This window comes from Rana temporaria, chromosome 3 (assembly GCF_905171775.1).
Source record: "Rana temporaria chromosome 3, aRanTem1.1, whole genome shotgun sequence".
In the NCBI taxonomy this organism is placed as follows: domain Eukaryota; kingdom Metazoa; phylum Chordata; class Amphibia; order Anura; family Ranidae; genus Rana; species Rana temporaria.
In genome coordinates this window covers 68,831,352-68,853,301 of record NC_053491.1, presented here as the reverse complement: position 1 = coordinate 68,853,301, position 21,950 = coordinate 68,831,352, and the positions used below count along the sequence as shown (strand labels likewise).

The following is a 21,950-nucleotide window of genomic DNA, read 5'->3' as shown; positions in this document are numbered from 1 at the left end:
AGACGTGCTCCGCCCTCTGCGCATGCGCACAATGACAATAGGCGTAAATCCATGCTAAGTTGGGCCGGCCCAGTGTATAAAAGCTTCAAGCATCCGCCCAGCTAGTGCAAAGTGACTCCCTTGTATTTCCCTATTGGAGTTTTCACTTTGCTGCTGCTGCTATGCCAAAGAAAGACCGCAGGAAAAAAAACTTCAGCCCTGCTGAGAGGGAAGTTATTATCTCAGCAATGGAGCGCTTTGATGCCAGGCTCCATGGTGCTGAGAGTGGCAATACCAGCAAAATCAAAAAGGAAGAAATCTTACGCAAAGTGACGGCACAGGTCAATGCCCTTGGCCATGAGGTGAGGACCCCCCAGGACATCATTAAAAAAATGAATGACCTGCGGGGGGTGGTCAGAAATAAAATGGCCACCATTGCCAAACATGCCAGGGGCACTGGAGGTGGGCCACCCTGTCCGATCCGGCTGTCAGAGGAGGAGGAAATTATTGCCAGATGCCTGCGGAGGGAGCAGGTGGAGGGCCTGGAGGGCCATGACTCCAGTGACCCACCCATGAGGACAGGTAAGTGTGTTTTATCTTCTATATGGTGTGTAGCATGTTTGGGGGGGGGTACATGTGACAAGTGTGTGGGTCCACCAACATGGGATTTTTTTTGTGTCATCCACAGGTGTGCAGGAGGGAGCTGGGCCGTCTTCTGCTGTCCGTCCAACACCATCCCCCCAGCAGTCTGCTACAGTGGCTGACCCCCTGGGAAGCCTACAGGCCTTTTTGGAGGGGAGTGGCCAGTCCTCCGCACAGGAGGTGGTTGAGGAGGATATTGCCCATGAGGAGGTGGTGGGCAATGAAGAGGAGGTGGCCCAGAGTGTGCAGGAGGTCATTTTATTTCTTGACGACTCACATGAGATGCCCGGAACATCACAGCACCACCCAATCACCAGCCCCTCAGGGTCTTCCATCACCCTCTCCAGCCCCTCCCGTCCCATGCCCCTCACCACCAGCCCCTCACGGCCCTCCCCCTATTCAAGGGCCCCAGGCACTCCTGTCCCCAGGAAGGCCACCCATAAGACCAGGGGTGTGGCAGGAGTCCTGCAGGAAAAGCTGGTCAGGCAGCAGGACCAGCAGAGCCGCCATATGGGGGACATTTTGGAGGAGTTGAGGCGGCTCAATAATAGCCTGTCCTCCTCTGGAGCAGTGCCCGACGCTCTGCAGGATGTGGCAGGAAACTCTGCAGCCACCATTACAAGTCTGGGTGAGCTGCAAACCACCACAGCCGAACTTGTGGGGGAGGTCAGGGGCCTGCGGATGGCTGTGCAGGCCCAGACTGCATGCCAGGAGGCCCTGCTCAGCCGTATAGCAGTGGCTCTAGAGGGCAGACAGCCAGCCAGGGAGGCACCTGGGGATGTTAATCCACCGAGGGAGGCTCCTCCACCTGATGCCCCACCACCCCCAAATGAGGCTCCCCCCAGACAAGCGAGGGCCAGGAACCTGGGCACCAGGCGGAGTCCGCGTCGGGGCCGGTGATTTATTTGGGCTTCTTTATGCTCTAAGTATGATTTTTTATTTAATTTTTTATTTATGCTCTAAGTAAGAGCTTTTTAATATTATTTTATTTATGCTCTAAGTAAGAGCTTTTTAATATTATTTTATTTATGCTCTAAGTAAGAGCTTTTTAATATTATTTTATTTATGCTCTAAGTAAGAGCTTTTTAATATTATTTTATTTATGCTCTAAGTAAGAGCTTTTTAATATTATTTTATTTATGCTCTAAGTAAGAGCTGTTGTATTTTTTGTGCTGCACAAAGTAGTGCATAGCACAGTGTGAATGGTGTGTGAATGTGGGGGGGGTGACACTCCTGCCAGTAAGGGGTGTCACCCTCGGTCGCTGGGGATAAGTTCTCCCCAGGTCCGTGTGAAAGGTGTATGAATGGACAGCAACATCATTGGAGCCTTGACGCGGCGTTGCTGCTCCTTAGTACCGTGCGGTGTACTTCGGTCTAATCCAATGGGATGTGCATGTGGGGTGTGTGTGCTAGGGACCACAGTGGTGTGCATGCATGCATTTTCTGTGTGCCATGTTTAATGTGTGTGTTTAACGTTCAAAGATTCGCTCCACGAGACATCTCCTGACTGCTGTACCATCAGCAGACGGGGTAGCCTCGGTTAGGGGGGGACATGGTGGTTGGGGGGTCAGGTCATCACGTAGGTCAATCTGCAGGCCCTTTCTCACTGCGAAGTTGTGCAGCACACAACATGCAGCGATGATTTGGCACACGAAGTTGGGGGAATACAGCAGGGTACCCCCAGTCTTATCCAGGCATCGAAAGCGTGACTTAAGGATGCCAAATGTTCGCTCAACCACTGCACGGGTGCGTGCGTGTGCTTCGTTATATCTTCTCTCTCCTGGTGTTTGCGGATTGCGGAATGGAGTCATGAGATGAGGTCCCAGTGCATATGCAGAGTCACCTGGAAGGGAAAAGACAGGAAGATGTTAGTAATGCATGTGCCCCTCGTGATGTCTGCATCATGGGGGGGGACAGTCATACCTGACACCCATGTCACTCACCAACCAGCCAGCTGTCCCCATACACATTCTGCTCAAATTGTCTTGGGATGTCACTTTGCCTGAATATAAAGCTGTCATGGCTGGATCCGGGGTGTTTTGCACGGACGTGCCATATGAGGCCATGTGCATCCACGATCACTTGGACATTGATAGAATGCCAATGTTTTCTGTTGCGGTATATGTGCTCGGTCTCGTGGGGGGGCTGTATTGCCACATGGGTACAATCAATTGCACCCACAGTGCGTGGGAAACCATCAATTAGGCATAAATCTGTCATTGCCTTCAGCCGCATGTCCTCCTGGGTGGGTCTGATTATGTGGTGCGACATGCGTCGGAGTATTGCGGGGACAACTTGGTGCACGCATCTACTCATGCTGGTTTGGGATATCCCAACCACGTCTCCACTGGTTCTTTGAAAAGAGCCTGTGGCAAGAAAATGCAATGTTGCCAGGACCTTCACCAGTGGCTGCACTGCATGGGATCGTTGTGTTGGGCTGCTGATGTCATTCTTCAGGGCTCTGGTAATTTCAAGGATGGCATCAGGGTTGAATCTATAACGGTGATACACATCCACATCAGCCATGCCAAAGAGGCTAATGCGCTGTGGGTAGATCCTCTCACGTGCCCTCCTCCGTGCCCTCCTCCTTCTAAGTGCCTCTTCCTCCTCACACACTAGCAGTGCTAAGACCACGCCTGCCCCTGGCATGTTGGCATACGAATGTGTTGTCCATAAAATTTGGTTGCTCAGCTCGTCCGGGATGGTGCTGCTGTATTTGCTTTTTTCAAGCTAACTTACTCAGGTCTGGAGCAAAGTTAACCGAGCTTTATAAGGGGTAACTTTCAGCCGGACAATCGTCTTACGCGCACAGCGCGTAGCCTAAGCCGATCGCGCGTAGGTTCGGGAATCCGCGCATCTACATCATTTGCATATTTGAATACTAATTCTATGGCAGCCTAGGATGCCATCAGCTGAAATATACGCCTACGCTGCGTAAACTTAAACTAGTTAAGACGGACAGGAGTAGCCTGATTTCTGGCGGATCTGGTTCTGTGACTATGGCGCATAGATAGGACGGCGCATCTTTACACTTACGCCGCGCATCTCCATATACGCCGGTGTAACTTGTTTGAGAATATGGCCCATGATGCCCAAGCATTGGAAGCAGAGCTTGTAAGACTATGGCTTTCCCTATGTGCATCAATAACTACATAACTATACACATACTATGCCATGTATACATGGTTTTTGAATCTTTAACACACGCTGATAAGCAGATTTACATAAGCAGATCTCTTTCACATGTATACTTAAAATGCATTAAACAGACTACAGTTGTCCTTTAAATCAGTTTTTCCTTGTTTTAAGCAGCAGAATAATTACTAAATCCCACAGAATGAAAAAAACAAAAAACGGATTCTCCTGAATATTAGCCCAGAAAATGTTTGCCTTTCCTATGTAGGAGAAATACACAATTTAAATATCTATTCAGTATTTATTTCTCTGCCAAACTCTATATTTAGCTACCTGTGCTAAAAATAGTTTTAGCTTGGCCAAATAATGTGGTTTCTGCATTTACTCGAAAAATCCAATTTCTGTGTGAAAGATTGATGGAAAATAGGATTTTAGCTTGGTACACTAAATAATGTTAGCGCTCCTTGGTGTCCCGTGTATTAGAGTACTGACCTAGCCCTAAGTAGCACACCCATGGCATGCGGTTTTACATTAAGCTGAAGGAAAGCTATGGCAACAACACTTTTTTTTTTTATGACTTTCCCATTTTGGAGTAATATTTAGGCTATAGGCTGAAGCCTCAAAAACACCTATTGATTCTGCCAATGAATCCACTAATGAATCTTCCTGTGACGATATGGCAATGATAGTGCACCGCTTCTGAATTCAGAGCAGCGTTGCCACCCTCATGTAGGCTGTGCCTGATTGGACTACAGTGGAATAAAAAATGTTGCATGGTAAGTGACTATAAAAGTGGTACTAAAGGTTCACATAAAAAAAAAAAAAAATAACAAACATGTCATACTAGCCTCCACTGTGCAGTTCGTTTTGCACAGAGTGGCCCCAAACATCCTCTTCTGGGGTCCCACGGCGGCTCTCATTGCTCCTCCCCACAATAGATAACCCCCTCTGGGAAGCTCTCTCCCGAGGGGGTTACCTTGCAGGTGCACTCCCGTATCATACACTCTGCGTACATAGCCGCCGAGTATATGACTCGGACCCGCCCCCCAGCGGCCGCATCATAGGATTTGATTGACAGCAGTGGGAGCCAATGGCTACGCTGCGATCAATCTAGCCAATGAAGAGCCGAGAAGCCGTGGGGAGAGTGACGCGGGATCGCGCCCACGGAAGTTCGGGCTCAGGTAAGTAAAATGGGGGGCCGGACAGTGCAAGGTGTGGATGCATTAAGGTAAAAAAAAACACAAAGCTTTACAACCCCTTTAACATTGTCACTGTTGATTTACAGGTCTGTGCTTGTGCATCACTGTGACTGTAACTGGATTTGGTGTTTGTTTAGACTTTCATACAGCAGCTCTTATTTGTATATAAATTAATCATGTGAACCGTAGGGGACAGGGGTTGCAGGAGATGTAGAAAAGAGTCAGAAGGCTCACAATAGTTCAAGAAACATAAATCTATTTCTGATTTCTCCCATCTATTGCTCTGTAGAGTTAAAAGTAGCTGTATTATAAAGCAGACAGCATGTGGCCTTTAACACTGCACTAAAGCATCAGGTTTTACGAAAATAATTAACAACAAATAACACAAACAAAAGGCACATCTAGTACAAAAGGTCACCATCATTTGGGCAATATGATGTCTAAATACAGCCCTGCATAATAAAAAAAAGGCTGAATATTTTTATGGAACAGGTGCTGCATTAGAAAACATTTAGTGACAGATCTATAAAAATGATGTTGACTACAGCAGGAGTTTCCTTTACAAGACAGCTTGATTGGCATGTTTTTGTGAAGTCTAAAATTATTTTGGGAGTTAGATTTAGAGCCAGAGTTGGTTTAAGTGTGAATTTTAATTGGGATGCTAAATCTTGCTTTTCTATCATTTTGATAACATTGTTTCCTATAGTCACCAAACAGTATTTGTCATATATTTGTAATCTGGTAATTCCAAAACGTTGGCTACTGTAAAGCCTGGTACATACTACCCGCTGCGTTGAATGAAACAAACTGTCAGCTTCAGTTGGAGCCGCTATACTAACGATCCAACATTAGTACAGTGATCTCTCTGTCTAAGCTGTTGTGTTCTGACAGGGGGACGGCCCCCCACCAGAACACTCCTGTCATGTCTCTCAGCCATTCGCTGATAGTGCAGGTCGGGAGCCAGTGAGCTGCTACTTTTAAAGCATGCAAGTCCGACAGAAGCTGGCCGAATGACTGGCTTCTGTCGGAACGGCTGGCATACACACAGGCCAAATATCGGCTAGCTTTTATTAAACTGGCCGATGTCCCTTGACATTCGTCCCATGTGTATGGGTTTTAAAGTGGATGTAAACCCTTACATAGACCCAGTGAAGTGGACAGCCTCCGATGATACACAGGGATAAAAAAAAAAAAAAAATCTTCCTACTGTACATAAGTTTTACATGTATATGTCTTCATCTTCATATGCTGTTTAGAAAGTGCATATCGTGTTAGGAGATTTTCTCTTCCTGGCTAGCATTGCAGTGAAGCCTGGGCATACAGCCAAGACAGCTGATTGGAGGAAATGCACACACCCCTCTCCTCATAGGTGGAGACCTTCAGTTATGTCCCTTGAATAGTTCAGGGCTCTGCTAATCTATTTATAGCATCCTCCCCAACACAAAACTCAGGCTGCTTTTATCAAATGTGAGGGAGAACTTGTCTGGAGTTATCAGGCTGATAACTGAAGAATGGTGCAGCAGACAGCTATGGGACATAGTGCTTTGAAGACAGATAAGAAAACACGACAGCTATATGTGCCCAGCTCAAATTTCATGAATGGAGTTTACATCCACTTTAACCTCCTTAGCGGTAATCCCGAGTGTGGCTTGGGGTGAAAATTCAGTACCAAAAGCGGTAACCCTGAGCCACACTCGGGATCGCATTGCAGGATCCAGGCAAAGACCTTGCCTCCTGGATCCTGCGATGTCTCCCCCTCCGCTCGATTCACACAGTTCCCGAGTGCCGAGCTCTGTCCCCTGCGAGCGTTGCGACGCACAGGGATGGAGTTCGTCGCCAAATTCAATGAAAATGAAAACAAAGTATACATACAGTACACTGTAATCTTACCGATTACAGTACTGTATCAAATTATTTCCCCAAATCACATCCCCTTTGTCCCTAGTGGTTTGTACAGTGCCATGCATGCAGTTTTACATTATAAATACTTTTCTTTCTGCCTGGAAACTGGAGATTGTCCATAACAACCAAAAAGTGTCCCTTTAAGTCAAAATGGAGACACCCCGGGGTCAATGTACATCTTCGGCCACATACCACAGAACAACTGTACAATCTGAAAGTTTTACTGTAGAATGATCACATCACAATGAACAGAGTGCAACGTTTCACAGCCTTGCAGGACCACATACCACAAAGGGTTCTTGCGAGTCTCTGAAATGTTGCACTCTGTCCATTGTGATGTGATCATTCTACTGTACAATAAAACTTTCAGATGGTACTTGTTGATCCATGGTGTGCTGCCAAATAAAAGGATTTTTGTACTCACCGTAAAATCCATTTCTCTGAGTTCATAGACGGACACAGCATCCTTTGACCTTAGGGTTATGCTTCTTCCTACCAGGAGATTTAGGCAGAATTCTACAGCACTTAAGGTGTTAAAAACTTTCCTTCATGCCGCTCCTCCCAGGGGGCGTGGCTCCCCCAGGCATAACCCCCACTCTGCTTTAGCAGCCTCAGTTCGTAACAAGCAGTACAAACAAAGGAGGGGTGGGTGCTGTGTCCGTCTATGAACTCAGAGAAATGGATTTTACGGTGAGTACAAAAATCCTTTTTTCTCTTTCGTTCATAGACGGACACAGCATCCTTTGACCTTAGGGACGTCCCCAAGCAGTGTCAAAAAAATTTGAGGGGTGGGAAAATAACACAGCAAAAACAGGTTACACCCCAAACAAAACCGGAGTTACTCAACGGAGGAACTCCAACCTTAAACTGCCGCCTGTAACACCCTGCGGCCGAAGGAGGCATCAGAAGATGCACTCACATCCACCTTATAAAACTTTGAAAAAGTGTGGAACGACGACCAGGTCGCTGCCTTACACACCTGTAACACAGAGGCTTGGTGTCGGAAGCCCAGGAGGCCCCGATCGCCCTGGTCGAATGCGCCATGACCCGAAAGGGAGGCGCCCGCCCCTTCAGGGCGTAGGCCTGAAGCACAACCTGTCGGATCCACCTGGAAATGGTGGCCGACGAGACTGCCAGGCCCTTACCGGGACCGGACACAGACACGAACAGCGAGTCCGACTTCCGGAACGGAGCTGTCGCCGACAAGTAAACTCGAAGGGCCCGAACCACATCCAGAGAATGTAAAGAGGCCTCCTTCGGGTTCTTCGGCTGAGGACATAATGATGGAACAACAATGTCCTCGTTAATGTGAAAGGCCGAAACGACCTTCGGAAGAAAAGAGGGCTGCGGGCGCAGCACCGCCTTATCCTGATGGATGACCAAGTAGGGGGCCTTGCAATACAAGGCCGCCAGTTCAGACACTCGTCTGATAGAGGTAATAGCTACCAGAAAGACCACCTTCTGCGACAAAGTCAGCAAGGGGATCTCCCGAATGTCCTCAAAGGGGGCACGCTGAAGCGCCGAGAGGACCAAGTTCAAGTCCCAAGAAGGTAGCGGAGGGCGCACCGGGGGGGCCACATGCCGGACCCCCTGCACAAACGTGCGAACCAAAGAATTCGCTGCCAAGGGACGCTGAAAATAAACAGCCTGAGCAGAAATCTGACTCTTGATCGTGCTCAAGGCAAGAGCCTGGTCCACTCCCCGCTGTAGGAACAGCAGGATCCGGGACACCACGTAAGTACGGGGGTGCCACTTCATCTCCTCACACATAGAGATGTATGCTTTCCATGTACGATGGTAAATTTTTCGAGAAGTGGACTTCCGTGCACGCAGCATGGTAGAGATTACCGGGCCCGACAGGCCCCGGTCCTTCAGTACCTGGTTTTCAACAGCCACGCCGTTAAAGCCAGTGACCGTAAAGCAGGATGGAAGATCGGGCCCTGAGACAGGAGATCTTCCCTCAGAGGCAGACGCCAGGGGGCGTCTGTCACCAGACGTACCAGGTCCGCGTACCAAGAGCGACGCGGCCAATCCGGGGCGATCAGGATCGTTGGAATACCTTCGGCTTCCACCCTGCGCAGCAGGCGGGGTAGGAGCCTTAGAGGAGGGAAGGCGTAAATCAGGTGATATTGACCCAGGGAGCCACTAACGCGTCTGACGCGTCTGCCCACGGGTCCCTTGACCTAGCCACAAACCGTGGTACCTTCCGATTGAGACGGGACGCCAGAAAGTCCACGTCTGGAGTGCCCCATTTTTGGCACAGGATCTGAAACACCTCCGGGTGGAGAGACCACTCCCCTTGATCCAGAGTCATGCGACTTAGGGAGTCGGCTTGCCAATTCAGAACTCCCGGAATGTATACCGCCGACAGGGCCGGAACGGACCTTTCGGCCCACCGAAGTATGTGAGCGACCTCCGTCGCCGCGGCCGAGCTCCTTGTGCCGCCCTGATGATTGATGTACGCCACGGCCGTGGCGTTGTCGGACTGGATCCTGACAGGACGGCCCTGTAGCTCCAGCGACCACCTGACAAGGCACAGCTTGATTGCTCGGAGCTCCAGGATATTGATCGGCAGGCGGGACTCCTCCCGAGTCCAGTGCCCCTGGGCTGACTGGGTGCCCCAGACGCCCCCCCAGCCGAAGAGGCTGGCATCCGTCGTGACCACTGTCCAGCGGCACGGAAGAAAAGACTTCCCGGACCGAAGCACCGGAGACGTCAGCCACCATGCCAGGGAAGACTTGGCCAGATGGCTCAACCGAATCTGGTGATCCAGAGAAGATGGGACCCTGTCCCATCGTGACAGAATCTCCTTCTGTAGTACCCTGGTGTGGATTGGGCATACAGAACTGCCTCGAAGGAGGCCACCATCAGACCCAGAACCCGCATGCAGAAGCGAAGAGATGACCACTTCTGGGTCAACAACTGTCTCACTGCAGATTGCAGGGTCAGCAGGTTTTGCGATGGGAGGAACACTTTTGTCTCCCCCGAATCCAAAACCAGCCCCAGGGGTTCCAGCCTCTGGGACGGAACCAACACTGATTTTCTGAGATTCAGAAACCAGCCGAACTCCTGCAGAGTCCGACATGTGATGGACACGTCCTCCTCTAACTCTGAGCCTGAAGAAGCTCTCAGGAGAAGGTCGTCCAGGTATCCCACGATAGCGATCCCTCGCTGCCGTAGCAAGGCCAGGATCGGGGCGAGCACCTTGGTGAACACCCGTGGTGCCGACGCCAGCCCGAACGGGAGGGCCACGAATTGATAGTGGTCCTCCCCGATCGCAAAGCGCAGATACCTTTGGTGGCTTGTGCAAACGGGAACATGCAGGTATGCGTCCATGATGTCTAAGGACGCCATGAAGTCCCCCTGGTGGAGGGACGCCATGATAGAACGGACCGACTCCATCCTGAATCGCTGCACCTTGACAAAGGAGTTGAGGGCCTTTAGGTCCAGGATAGGGCGAACCCCTCCCTTCTTGGGGACCACGAACAGATTGGAGTAGAACCCCCGAAACCGTTCCAGCGAGGGGACCGGCACAACCACCCCCCTGTCCAGAAGATCCTGGACAGCCCCGGACAGGGCTAGCCGACGATCCGGAGGAAGCTGGAGGTTGGATGGAAAAAAATCTGTTTGGGGGACAAGAAAGGAACTCTATCTTGTACCCCGAGGCGACCACCTCGCAAACCCAACGGTCGGATAGAAGAGAATTCCACCGATCCACGAAGTCGTGAAGCCGTCCCCCCACCCGAGACCCGGGCGGGGGCAGACCTTCATGCGGAAGCAGGCTTGTCCGCAGGCTTGTTCGGTTTTTTGAACCAGGGGCACTTACGCCCGGCAGCAAGGGCTTTTGCACCTTGCGGACCTTTTCCAGCCGCGCTGGCGCACGAAAAAAACCGTTTAGGGGGTAGTAAAAGTAGGACCTTGCTTGCGGCGAGGTTCCCTACCCTTCCCCGACTGAGGGAGCAAGGTGCTCTTACCTCCAGTGGCATCCTTAATGATGTCATCCAGGGATGCCCCCAAAAGCCGTCCGCCCTTAAAGGGCAAATCTACCAAGGCCTTTTTTAAATACTGGTCAGCCGACCAGCACTTCAGCCATATAAGGCGGCGCAGAACCACTGCGTAGACAGAAGCCCTGGAAAGCAAAGGAATCTAATCCATATCCGCCTCGCAGAGAAACTTCTGACCCTGAATCAACTGTTCAGCCAGGTCCCTAGAGGACTCGGAAGCCCCCTGGACCTCCAGGTCCTGCAGCAGGAGCTTCGCCCTTTCAGTCAGCGTCTGAGCTACCAGGGCTCCGGCCAGAGCCGGCCTTACCACCGAACCCACCACCGAGAACAGGGAGCGGGCCACGGCCTCCACTCTCCTATTAGCGGGGTCCTTGAAAGCAGGAGCCCCCTCCACAGGCAACGTAGTAGCCTTACTCAGTCTGGACACAGGAGGGTCCACCGACGGAGGAGTGACCCACTTTTTTAAAAAAGTCCTCCTCCAGGGGGTAACGGTAGCAAAGCTTTTAGGAACCGTAAAAGCCTTTTGCGGTGTATCCCATTCCTTATACAACATATTGTCTAAATAAGGAACACAGGGGAATACCTTAGCGGTACGCGGTGGTTTGCGGAATCCAAAAGGACTGACACCGCTGGTGTCTCCGCCAAATCCTCTAAATGAAGAGCCTCACGCACCGCAGTAATAAGAGCTCCAACAAATTCCTTATCAGCAGACTCCGCAGCAGAGTCATCCTCGCTGTCCATGTGGGTTAAGCCCGCATCCTCTGACATGACAGAACCAGAAGCATCAGATTCTGCATCAGAGATATCCCCAGAAACAGCCTCCGGGGGGGGGCGCTTTTTTACCCCCCAACCGAGCACTGGCTGCTTCAAACCTGGTGAGAAAAGACTCCAGGACAGCCGACACCGATTCAACAGATGTGGCAGGGGGAGGGGCGCTTAAGGGTTAATTCCGGCATTGTAAGAAATGAGGGGCCTGATTCAGGCTCCATATTGCCGTTGCCATTTCACCCCTACTGCCAAGGGCAGGAAAAAAGTCCCCCACAGGTCACCTCCCGGCCGCTAGAGCACAGTATGGGGCCCCCTGAGACTCACCACCCCCTGGTACAGCGCGGTCTGTGAAGGCAAGTGTGTGCTGAGGAGAAGCTGCAGCGCTGCGTCTGTCCCCTCAGATGATTCGCGGTCTTTTTTCCCCGCCGAAACGGCCACTAGAGGCCGAACTAGTGCTGAAAATGGCGCCGGCCACAAGAAAATGGCCGCCGAATAATACAAGCGCGGCTCCGGCAAAATGGCCGCCGTTGCGCAGTTTTAAAAAGACAGTGTACCCAAAAATGACAGTACACCAAAACAGCACACAGCACACACAAAAATGCCCAGAATGTCCACCACAGTCCCCTGCAGTGACACAGAACAGCCCCAGCCATACCCGAGTGAAAAAAAAAAAAAAAAAAAAAAAAAAAATATGAGCCCCAGGGAAAAAACCCCCTGCACAGCCGTCACCCAAAGGGGAAAGGAGGGAGAGGAATAAGGGAGAGAGGAAAGCAGGGGAAAACCCTCAGTCGACCTCCCAAGGGAAAACATTCCAGCCAGACCACTTACCTGAGTAAGGGGCCACTACTTACCTGTCCTGCGACTACCTGGCTGGAGGTATCCCAGACAGAACCAACGTCCGCGAACGGCATGGCTGTCAGCCAGACACACTGTGACAAGGCCATAGAGACCGGTCATATGTGTGCCCTAGAACCGAAGTTCCCCGGCCGCCCCTGGAGCAATGGGGCCTGTCGTGGACGTCCCAAAGCGGAGCTGAGGGCCGGCACACGCTCGAAGGCCGAACCTGGGGGGACTACAAGGGTCGAGGACCCAGCCTGTCACCCAGTCGGCTGTTGATAGAAGAATCGCAGGATTCAAAAATAAAAATAAAAAAGCGAGGAAAAAACTCGCAAAATGCAAAAAAATTTGCAAGAAAAAACTCCAGAGTCCAGGACTCCAGAGAGAGCCTGACTCTCCTGACGGTTAGGCAGAAACAAACTGAGGCTGCTAAAGCAGAGTGGGGGTTATGCCTGGGGGAGCCACGCCCCCTGGGAGGAGCGGCATGAAGGAAAGTTTTTAACACCTTAAGTGCTGTAGAATTCTGCCTAAATCTCCTGGTAGGAAGAAGCATAACCCTAAGGTCAAAGGATGCTGTGTCCGTCTATGAACGAAAGAGAAATATACATTGACCAGTTATATATACCAAATTAATTTGTTTGTATTCAGCTTCTTGTTGTCTGGTTGGCAAAATATATCTCCATAGGATTATTTAAGCATGTTGCTAATTTAAAATGTGTGTTATAAAGGTCTTCTCTGGTATTAAAACAAAATAAATATAAAAGTCTTTGTTTGCTTCAAAACTGCTCCCCCCCCACGTAAATGTCAATCTAAATGCAAAATAAGCTTTAGGTATGTTGATGCTGCTTAGATGGAGGTCAAATGCAGATCATAAAGAGGTCACTTGCGAACTTGCACTTGTTAGTAAATTCTGAATATAGAAGCCTCTTAAACTGTTTTTAAATGCCACTGGAATTGACTACTAAAAAGTTGCATTTGCTCATTGACCCAAGCCCAAATCCAGTGGACACAGGCCCTTATAATGACACATACTCAAGGCACTAGTTACATGAGGGTATAACCCCCACTGTGTTGTAGATTCTTCACACCTCATGCTTCGATGAAAACTTTCACACACCCCCTGTTCTCTCCACTGTCAGAAGAGGGAGATGATATGATCAGTTATGTAATAAAGTAATATAAAAATATACACAATACAAAATAAAAAAGGACTATGAAATATCAGATATGGTTGAAAAAAGGAGCCCATCCCTTGGTCTAAGAAAAGGTGTTAACACCTCTGAAATGGAAAATCCCTGTATCATCTGCCATGTGTCCTGTCTTAATTGTAGTTTTACCATCATATGTTGTTTATCTGCTATCAGTGGATTTATTAGGCAGCCAAGTGGCACGCACAACTGAACAAATACTTCAAATATTGTGACCCCCAAGAATGGCCATAATGTCATATTTAACAAACAATTTGAACTCCAAGCTATTGGGGCTGATTTACTAAAGGGAAATAGACTTAACATTGCAAACAAATGATCCTTGGTTTAGCAAATGAGGTGAAGCTCCACTGACTTCCATCATCAGTATGCAAGCAAAAATACTTTATTTTCCTTCCGTGTGATTTGCTATTCTTTGCAAAGTGATTTTTTTTACCATATTCATTACACTTATGAAAATGATCTTGCAAAGTGTACAGCCTATCTGCCTTTGGTAAATCAACCCCATCCTTTCTCTTTAAAAGACCTGTTTTTTTTTCTATGCCCACAAAGGGTGTGTGACTACTATCAGTGGATCCAGTACACCGACAAGTGGCACACACAACAAATACTTTAAAAATTGTGACTAATGTTCATAATAATGGCCATAACCACATTAATACAAAACAAATTGAACTCCAAGTTATTGCAGACGATTTACTAAAGGAAAAACGGCTATTTATTTTGCAAGAAAATTCATTGTTGGCTTAGTGAAGAAGGTTATGCTCTGCTGACTTCTATCATTGTTTTAATTTTCCTTCCATATGATTGGCTATCCTTTGCAAAGTGAATTTTTACAACATCCACAAAGCTTAAGGAAAAGTCTCTTGCAAAGTGTACAGCCTCTTTGCCTTCAGTAAATCCACTCCATCATTTATTTTTAAAAGACCTGTTGCTTTCTATGCACCTGGAAAGAAAAAGCAAGCGTTTTTTTTTCAGCGTTGATTGTTCGTTGTCATATAACAGGTAAAAACAATCCGTTAGGAATAGTAGACAAGTAATTTACTTACCCGCCAGATGTTTGTATTTCATAAAGTTTGGATGCATCCAGTGAACCACCACCAACTATTCGAGCCTTTTGTAGAGAAAAGAAAAATAAAGATAATATTTTCTTATGCATGAAGTGCTTGTTCAATGACTTAAGACAAACCATATGCAGAACACCTAACATGAAAATATGTTAAGCAGGCTCAGCTCCAGGCCAGAACATGTATTATATGTTACACGTCTTTTAATATGCTTTACAAATTGGTGAACTGTCAGTGGAGTATGTAGCTATTATCAATGCAACAAACAGCACAAACATATAAAGGACACATGGATACAAAAACGTGTCACAAGTCCAAACAAGTAATCCTTCAAGCCATATAACCCAGATATAATCATGAGTAAAATAGGGGGGCTGACTAAGCAACAGGCTTGTAAGTTGCAGCACTTTGTGAGCATTAGGAGAATCCTGTTTAACAATGCACATTCGGTGTTCTTAGGAGGCAACAAAATAATGGATAACCAGAAGGAGCACATGCAATATTCCACAAGTAAAATGAAGGAACCAAACAGGTCAAGTCACAAACAAACATCAACAAGACATGATCCCTTAGGAAAGAGGTGATTTTAAACCTTTTCATCCATAGCTTTGCTATCTGAAAGAGAACCAGGAAGAAGGAGGATAGATGTTAGATACAAGATTGTCCAAGCAGCTCACTGGAAGCTTCATACATTGATGAGAATTAATGTACCTTTTATATAGTGCACATTAGAACATTGCAAACAGAGTTGAAAACTACAAAGATATATACCCTTAAACATGGTGGGCGTGTCTGAAGACTGGCTATTAAACAGTTAAATAAAAACATTTGAAAAACATACTTTTTTTTGGGGAGCTCTAAAAGATGTTAATTTCAGTTTCTTACAGTCTATGCTATTTTTAAAATATGTATTTGTTAAGGATTTTCAGAAATGCTGCTTTCTGTAAACAGCTGGCTTGTGCTTGGCTGTTTCATGATGTCACCCCCTCCTTCCCCTAGAAAAACCACCTACTCAGCCGTTTTTAGCAGGTAGGGGGTGAAAGAGGCTAGAAGGAAGAACACTGTAAAACAGATGCAGGTGGACATAGGTTACACTAAGAGTCAAGCCAACTATTTCTATAAAAATAAATAGATTTAGAAATAGACATTTTGATAAAGATTGGTAAGAATTCTTAACTTTCATCACACTAACTGATAATAAAAATATTTTAACTTTACCAATATCTTGGAATTGCAAAAAGATGCAGTTTCCTTTCTAAACTCAAGAGAAATAGGGGTTGATTTACTAAAGGCAAAATAGACTGTGCACTCTGCAAGTGCAGTTGCTCCTGAGCTTAGCAAATGAGGTAAAGCTTCACTTTGCATAGAATACCCAATCACATGCAAGGGAAAAAAATGCATTTATGTTTGCACTAGATTGGATGATGGAACTCCAATAATGGACGCAATTGCTCTTGTAGAGTGCAAACGCACTTTGCAAAGTGCAGTCTATTTGCCTTTAGTAAATCAACCCCATAATGACATATCTAAAGCCTCGTACACACGACAGAGTTTCTCGGCAAAAACCAGCAAGAAACTTGCTGGGAGATATTTTATTTGCAGAGGAAACCGGTCGTGTGTACATTTTTGTCGAGGAAACTGTTGAGAAACTCGACAAGCCAAAAAGAGAGCAAGTTCTCTATTTCCTCGACAGGAATGGAGAAATTTGCCTTGTCGAGTTCCGCGACAGCCTAACAAGGAACTCGACGAGGAAAACGATGTGTTTCGCCCATCGAGTTCCTCGGTCGAGTGTACGAGGCTTAAGAATAAGTGAATCCCCAAGAATACTGCACATTTTTTATTTGAACTATTTTATCTCCCTAATACATTTCATAGTCAACACAAGGAACCATGGACTTTTTAGGAGGTTGAACTGCGCCTAAAGGTGAATATCGCTAGAATGTAGGTTTTGGTGGCTTAAGCCTCGTACACACGACCGGTTTTCTCGGCAAAAACCAGCAAGAAAACTGCTTCTTACCGAGATTCCTGTTCGTGTGTACGAGGCTTTCAGGTTTCTCGTCAGGAAATCTGGCCAGAATCTTGACGAGAAAAAAAGAGAACCTGCTCTCTTTTTTCTCGTCGAGATTCTTGTCGGCCTGTTTCCCGACGAGAAACCCGAGATTGTGTATACTTACCTGTTGCCGTGGAAACCTGCGCATGCTCGAAATGACTTTGACGCATGCACGGTAGCTTCCACGGCATAGGTAGGGTGAAGCAAGATGGCGGCGAAGGCATCGAATGTGACGAGCGCATGCTCATCGTACGCAATGACATCACCGCATTCTTTCCTTTTAAGAGAACCGCGGTTCTTTTGAAACAAAAGTCTGTACACTCGGGCGGCAAGAGTTTCTTGCCAAGAATCTCGTCAAGGAAAACAACTGTTTTTTCCTGATGGGATTCTCGGTCATGTGTATGAGGCCTTAGTCAATTAGACAATAAAAGAAAAATTGTCAGAATTTTAGAGTGTTTAATTTCTGCAAAAATATACCCACTTAGTTGAGTGCAAAAACAAATAAACTCATGCTCAAATAAACCCCAATACAAGTGCATATAGTATTTTAATGAAGTGCTTCCTTTTATTTTCTTATTCAGAAAAGATAGCAGGACAGGGTGATTTAACTGATTGCTTGATGCAGGAAAAACACTTCAGGCATTTTATAAAAGAGCCCCTGTACTGTGTGTACTGTAAACCTCTGAGAATTGCATTTATCAATTACCCTATTTTTCTGCAAGAGCAATGAGAAAAATTATAATCTATTTAAAAACCATGTTCTGGTGCTTCAGGGTGTATTTACATTCATGTGGAATAAGTGATGTACCTCTAGCTAGTAAAAATGTAAGGTTAAGGATCAGTTAGTGATTAAAATTCTAATCTATTGTTTATGTATGATCAATAGAATGAAGGAAAGTCTAAAGAGACTCATATTAGTATGAAACCGCTTGCTTATTTCTATTTAGCAATCAATAAACTGTTATTATTTACTAAAATGCTTAAATACAAGTACTGACAACTAATGCCATTTCTGTTATACAAATGTCACCTTGACAGATTCTTTTATTACTTTACTTCCATAAAATGTATACCATCAGTGGTGATTATTGTCATTTAAAAATTATGGTAATTGTCACATACTTGAATTACATCAACAATAAAAGCTGATGCGGTCACAGATGTCCTCGTAGATGCATTCTAATTACAATCAACAAATAGAGAATGCTAGGTGGATGGAAGTGCAAGGGGATGGGGCACTGCCCATATGCATGGTATACATAAAGACAGCATAAAAATACAATTTAAATGTTTAGATTTACTTTTTGTTACTGCTGATATAGTGTTCATTTCACAGAAGTCTACATAATGATCTCTACTTTGGAAATAAAACCAACTTCCTAGTCTCGGAAAATGAAGCAAAGTAAAATCCAATGTTATGCAGTAGTAGGGAACATTCACAAATGATCTGCTAACCTATAGTAAGCCTGAAACCAACTTTTAGTAGCTTGCTGTAGCCAAACCAACGCAAGATGATTTCTTATTGGTTACTATGCATTAGGCTGGATTCACACCTATGCGTTTTTATTGCTTTTTTAATGCTTTTTGCAGATTTGCACTACAGAATGTGTTCCATAGGAAACCATGTTAAAGCGGAGCTCCACCGTAAAGTTCGTCGCCCGTCGGATTCCTCCCCCCTCCGGTGCCACGGTTGCCACCTTTTGGGGGGAACGGGATACCTGTCAAAGACAGGTATGCTTTCACACTTCCGGGAGTCCGGCCATGGCCGTGACGTGGCAGTGACGTTACCGCGGGGCTCCTTCCTCCTCCTCCCCTGGCTGTCGGGCTAATAGGAGAGAGGAGCGGGGCCTCGCGCAAGCGCAGTAGGGTTCCCGGCGTGAAGCCGAAAGGCTACACTGCTGGGTTCCCTTACCCGCAATGTAAACATCAGCTGCGGTGCCGACATCGAAGGGGAGCAGGACAGGCAAGTGTCCATTTATTGAAAGCCATCAGCTGCAGTATGTGTAACTGCTGGCTTTTAAAAACATTTTCCCCTGGACCCCCGCTTTAAATGGACTGTAGTGCAAATCTGCAAAATGCATAGGTGTAAATCCAGCCTTACTATACATTACTCTTTGACATATTTTCATTTAATGTTATTAAAATAACCTTTCCTTTTAAGTCTGCAGCCCTGTAGTTTTCTGTAAAAATCAATGCAACATCGCAAACTGCAGGCCTTCTCCACACATTTAGGCCCAGATTCTCAAAGGGCTTACGATGGCGCAACGCCTTGTACGCCGTCGTAAGTCCTAATCTGGGCCGTCGTATCTATGCGACTGATTCTTAGAATCAGTTACGCATAGATATCCATTAGATCGACAGGCGTAAGTCTCTCACGCCGTCGGATCTTAAGAGCAATTTTTTTTTTGGCCGCTAGGTGGCGCTTCCGTCGTTTTCCCCATCGAGTATGCAAATTAGCTAGATACACGAATTCCCCAACGTACGCGCGGCCGACGCAGTAAAGTTACGACATTTACGTTAGGCTTTTCCTGGCGTAAAGTTGCCCCTGCTATATTAGGCGCAACCAATGTTAAGTATGGCCGTCGTTCCCGCGACAAAATTTATAAATTTACGTTATTTGCGTAAGTCGTCCGTGAATGGGACTGGACGCCATTTACGTTCACGTCGAAACCAATGACGTCCTTGTGACGTCATTTGGAGCAATGCACCCTGGGCTATTTTACGGACGGCGCATGCGCAGTACGTTCGGCGCGGGAACGCACTTCATTTAAATGCTACACGCCCCCTACCCGCCGAATTTGAATAAGGCGGGCTTACGCCAGGTGATTTACGCTACGCCGCCACAACTTTACACGCAAGTGCTTTGTAAATAAAGCACTTGCATGAAAAACTTGCGGCGGCATAACGTAAATGACATATGTTACGCCGCCGCGGAGATACACCAGATGTACCAGAATCTGGCCCACAGTGTACAGAACATCTGCAGGAATGTCATTTCTTGCTTGTGTGATTGGCTCACTGATTTTCCCAGAAGTCTACACTAAGATATACTGTAAGACAGATTTTAGGTATCCTGTGCAATAGGAATTATATTTTTTGGTGAGATACTCCATAACAGTAAATTGCAGACAGGATGCAGACACTGCAACTTTCCTTGTTAGAATTCAGAAAGTGCATCAGCTGATTATATTGAACACAGACATTTCCATTTAGGAATCAATATTCCAAGGAACATCCAGCTTTTTCTTAGGCACATAAACAGGTAAGACTCTGCTACAAAGTTTAGTAAAATCCTTGCAATGTACTGAACATTGATTGAGGGGATTGTTTTTTTCTTCTTTCCTCAAGAAAAGTGGAGTTGCTCTTTAAAATATAAATCAAATTATGATACCTAGAATACACTTGTACCTCTAGAATGATGGGCAAACCTTATATGTGTTACATTGATAGGGGCTCATAGGTGCTAGTACATCTCTAAGTCCTGTTTGCACAAATACACATAAAAGCCGAAAGCAAATGTATCTATTTAAATGGTCTTTTAAAAATAAAATGTAATTGTTAATTACAATATAATTATGTTTTACTTAATTTATTTACTATCACAAATGAGCTGAAGTCTATAAGATAATACAGTTACAGATACCAGAAATCATCAGATTCTTACACCACTGATGCCTTTTTTACATCCAGCCAGTGCAGATCAGGGACACTGAGCCCCAAGCTGATGCTTATTGGGCCACGGCTGCCATGATTCTCAAATCTCTGGCAGCAGCTGCTTCTGTTACCTTACCCCACTCTCCATAAATATAGTTTGAGTCTCAATCTTCAGCATTCTTTCATTCAGTAATGTTTGATGTATGAATTAGCCAGTTCTCCCAGTCAAATCTGGCATATTTGCTATACAGAATCATGACATTTATCTTTCATGTAGCACCCCTATAGTTAGATTGCTAGTAGAATTAAGGAAAATTTAGTTTCAGCTCCTCTGTAACCAGTGAAGCAGAGTTTGATTGATTTTGGCTGTTCTAGGTTCAGCTGGTTGCAGGCTTAACCACTTTCCCGTGCTTTCTAGTAAGTTCTAGAATGTAGTGGGTTTGAAGAGGCAGACCCTGGACTTGCATATTCATACAACCTCAGCCAATTCCTGGAAAAGGGAATGGGCAGTAGGCAGCTGAACCCCCTAGAAGGGGCCTTGAAGAGCAGGGTCCTTATCCTGAAGGTGGAGGGCTGCCACCCTCTGGGTCATTTAGCTGAATTCCGCAGGAGGCCATTGAGCTCCCAGCTCAGGGGCTTAGGACTACAACTATAACTGGAGTCTCCCAAGCTGTAACTCCACCTATGTCTAGAAAGGTTCATCCTGAAGAGTTTTGTTATAACCAGAGAGTGTCCTCTGATGTACTTTACAATTAATTTAGAGTATTTCAAAAGGTCATCCTACACCCTAACCAAGTTTTACCAGCATTATGCCGCGTACACACCACCGTTTTTCGGGTTCTAAAAAATTATGTTTTTAAGGGTCTAGAAAAAACAAAGTTTTTTTCAACACGATCATTAAAACGGCCATGCCTACACACGATCGTGAAAAAAAAATGCTCTAGCAAAGCGCGGTGATGTACAACACGTACAACAGCACTATAAAAGGGGAAGTTCCATGTAGATGGCGCCACCCTTTGGGCTGCTTCTGCTGATTTCGTGTTAGTAAAAGACGATTTGTGCTTTTCAGTCTGTTACTGCGTGATGAATGTGCTTACTCCATTACGAACGGTAGTTTTACCAGAACGAGCGCTCCCATCTTATAACTTGCTTCTGAGCATGCACGGTTTTTCCACGTCGTTAAAGCCCACACACGACCATTTTTTACAACCTTAAAAACGTTGTGAAAAAATAGAGCATATTTGAAAATTTTAATGGCCATTTTTTAGATCGTGAAAAATGTTCTGGAGCCCACACACAACCGTTTTTAATGATATAAAAAAAAACGTCATTTTTTAGAACCCGAAAAACGGTCGTGTGTACGCGGCATTAGAGTTCCAAAACGACATTCACTACTTGCTTATTAAGTTGTGAGACTGTGGAGCTGCTGTGTGCCTGGCTGCCATGCTGGGACAAAACTGAAAAACTGGCCTAGGGTGTCTGCTACATTCATACAGTAAGATGCT

The 21,950-nt window shown here is 46.3% G+C and overlaps 1 protein-coding gene across 1 annotated transcript in view; it reads right to left on the bottom strand.

Moving 5' to 3' along the window:
* Positions 1-21,950, bottom strand: part of UNC13C (unc-13 homolog C) — an 829,386-nt gene that overhangs the window by 674,928 nt on the left and 132,508 nt on the right. The window contains exons 2-3 of the mRNA XM_040342717.1: positions 15,334-15,356; positions 14,724-14,788 (exon numbers count right to left, since the gene is read on the bottom strand). Coding sequence (XP_040198651.1) covers positions 14,724-14,788; positions 15,334-15,356 — 88 coding nt within the window. The remainder of the gene's footprint in view (positions 1-14,723; positions 14,789-15,333; positions 15,357-21,950) is intronic.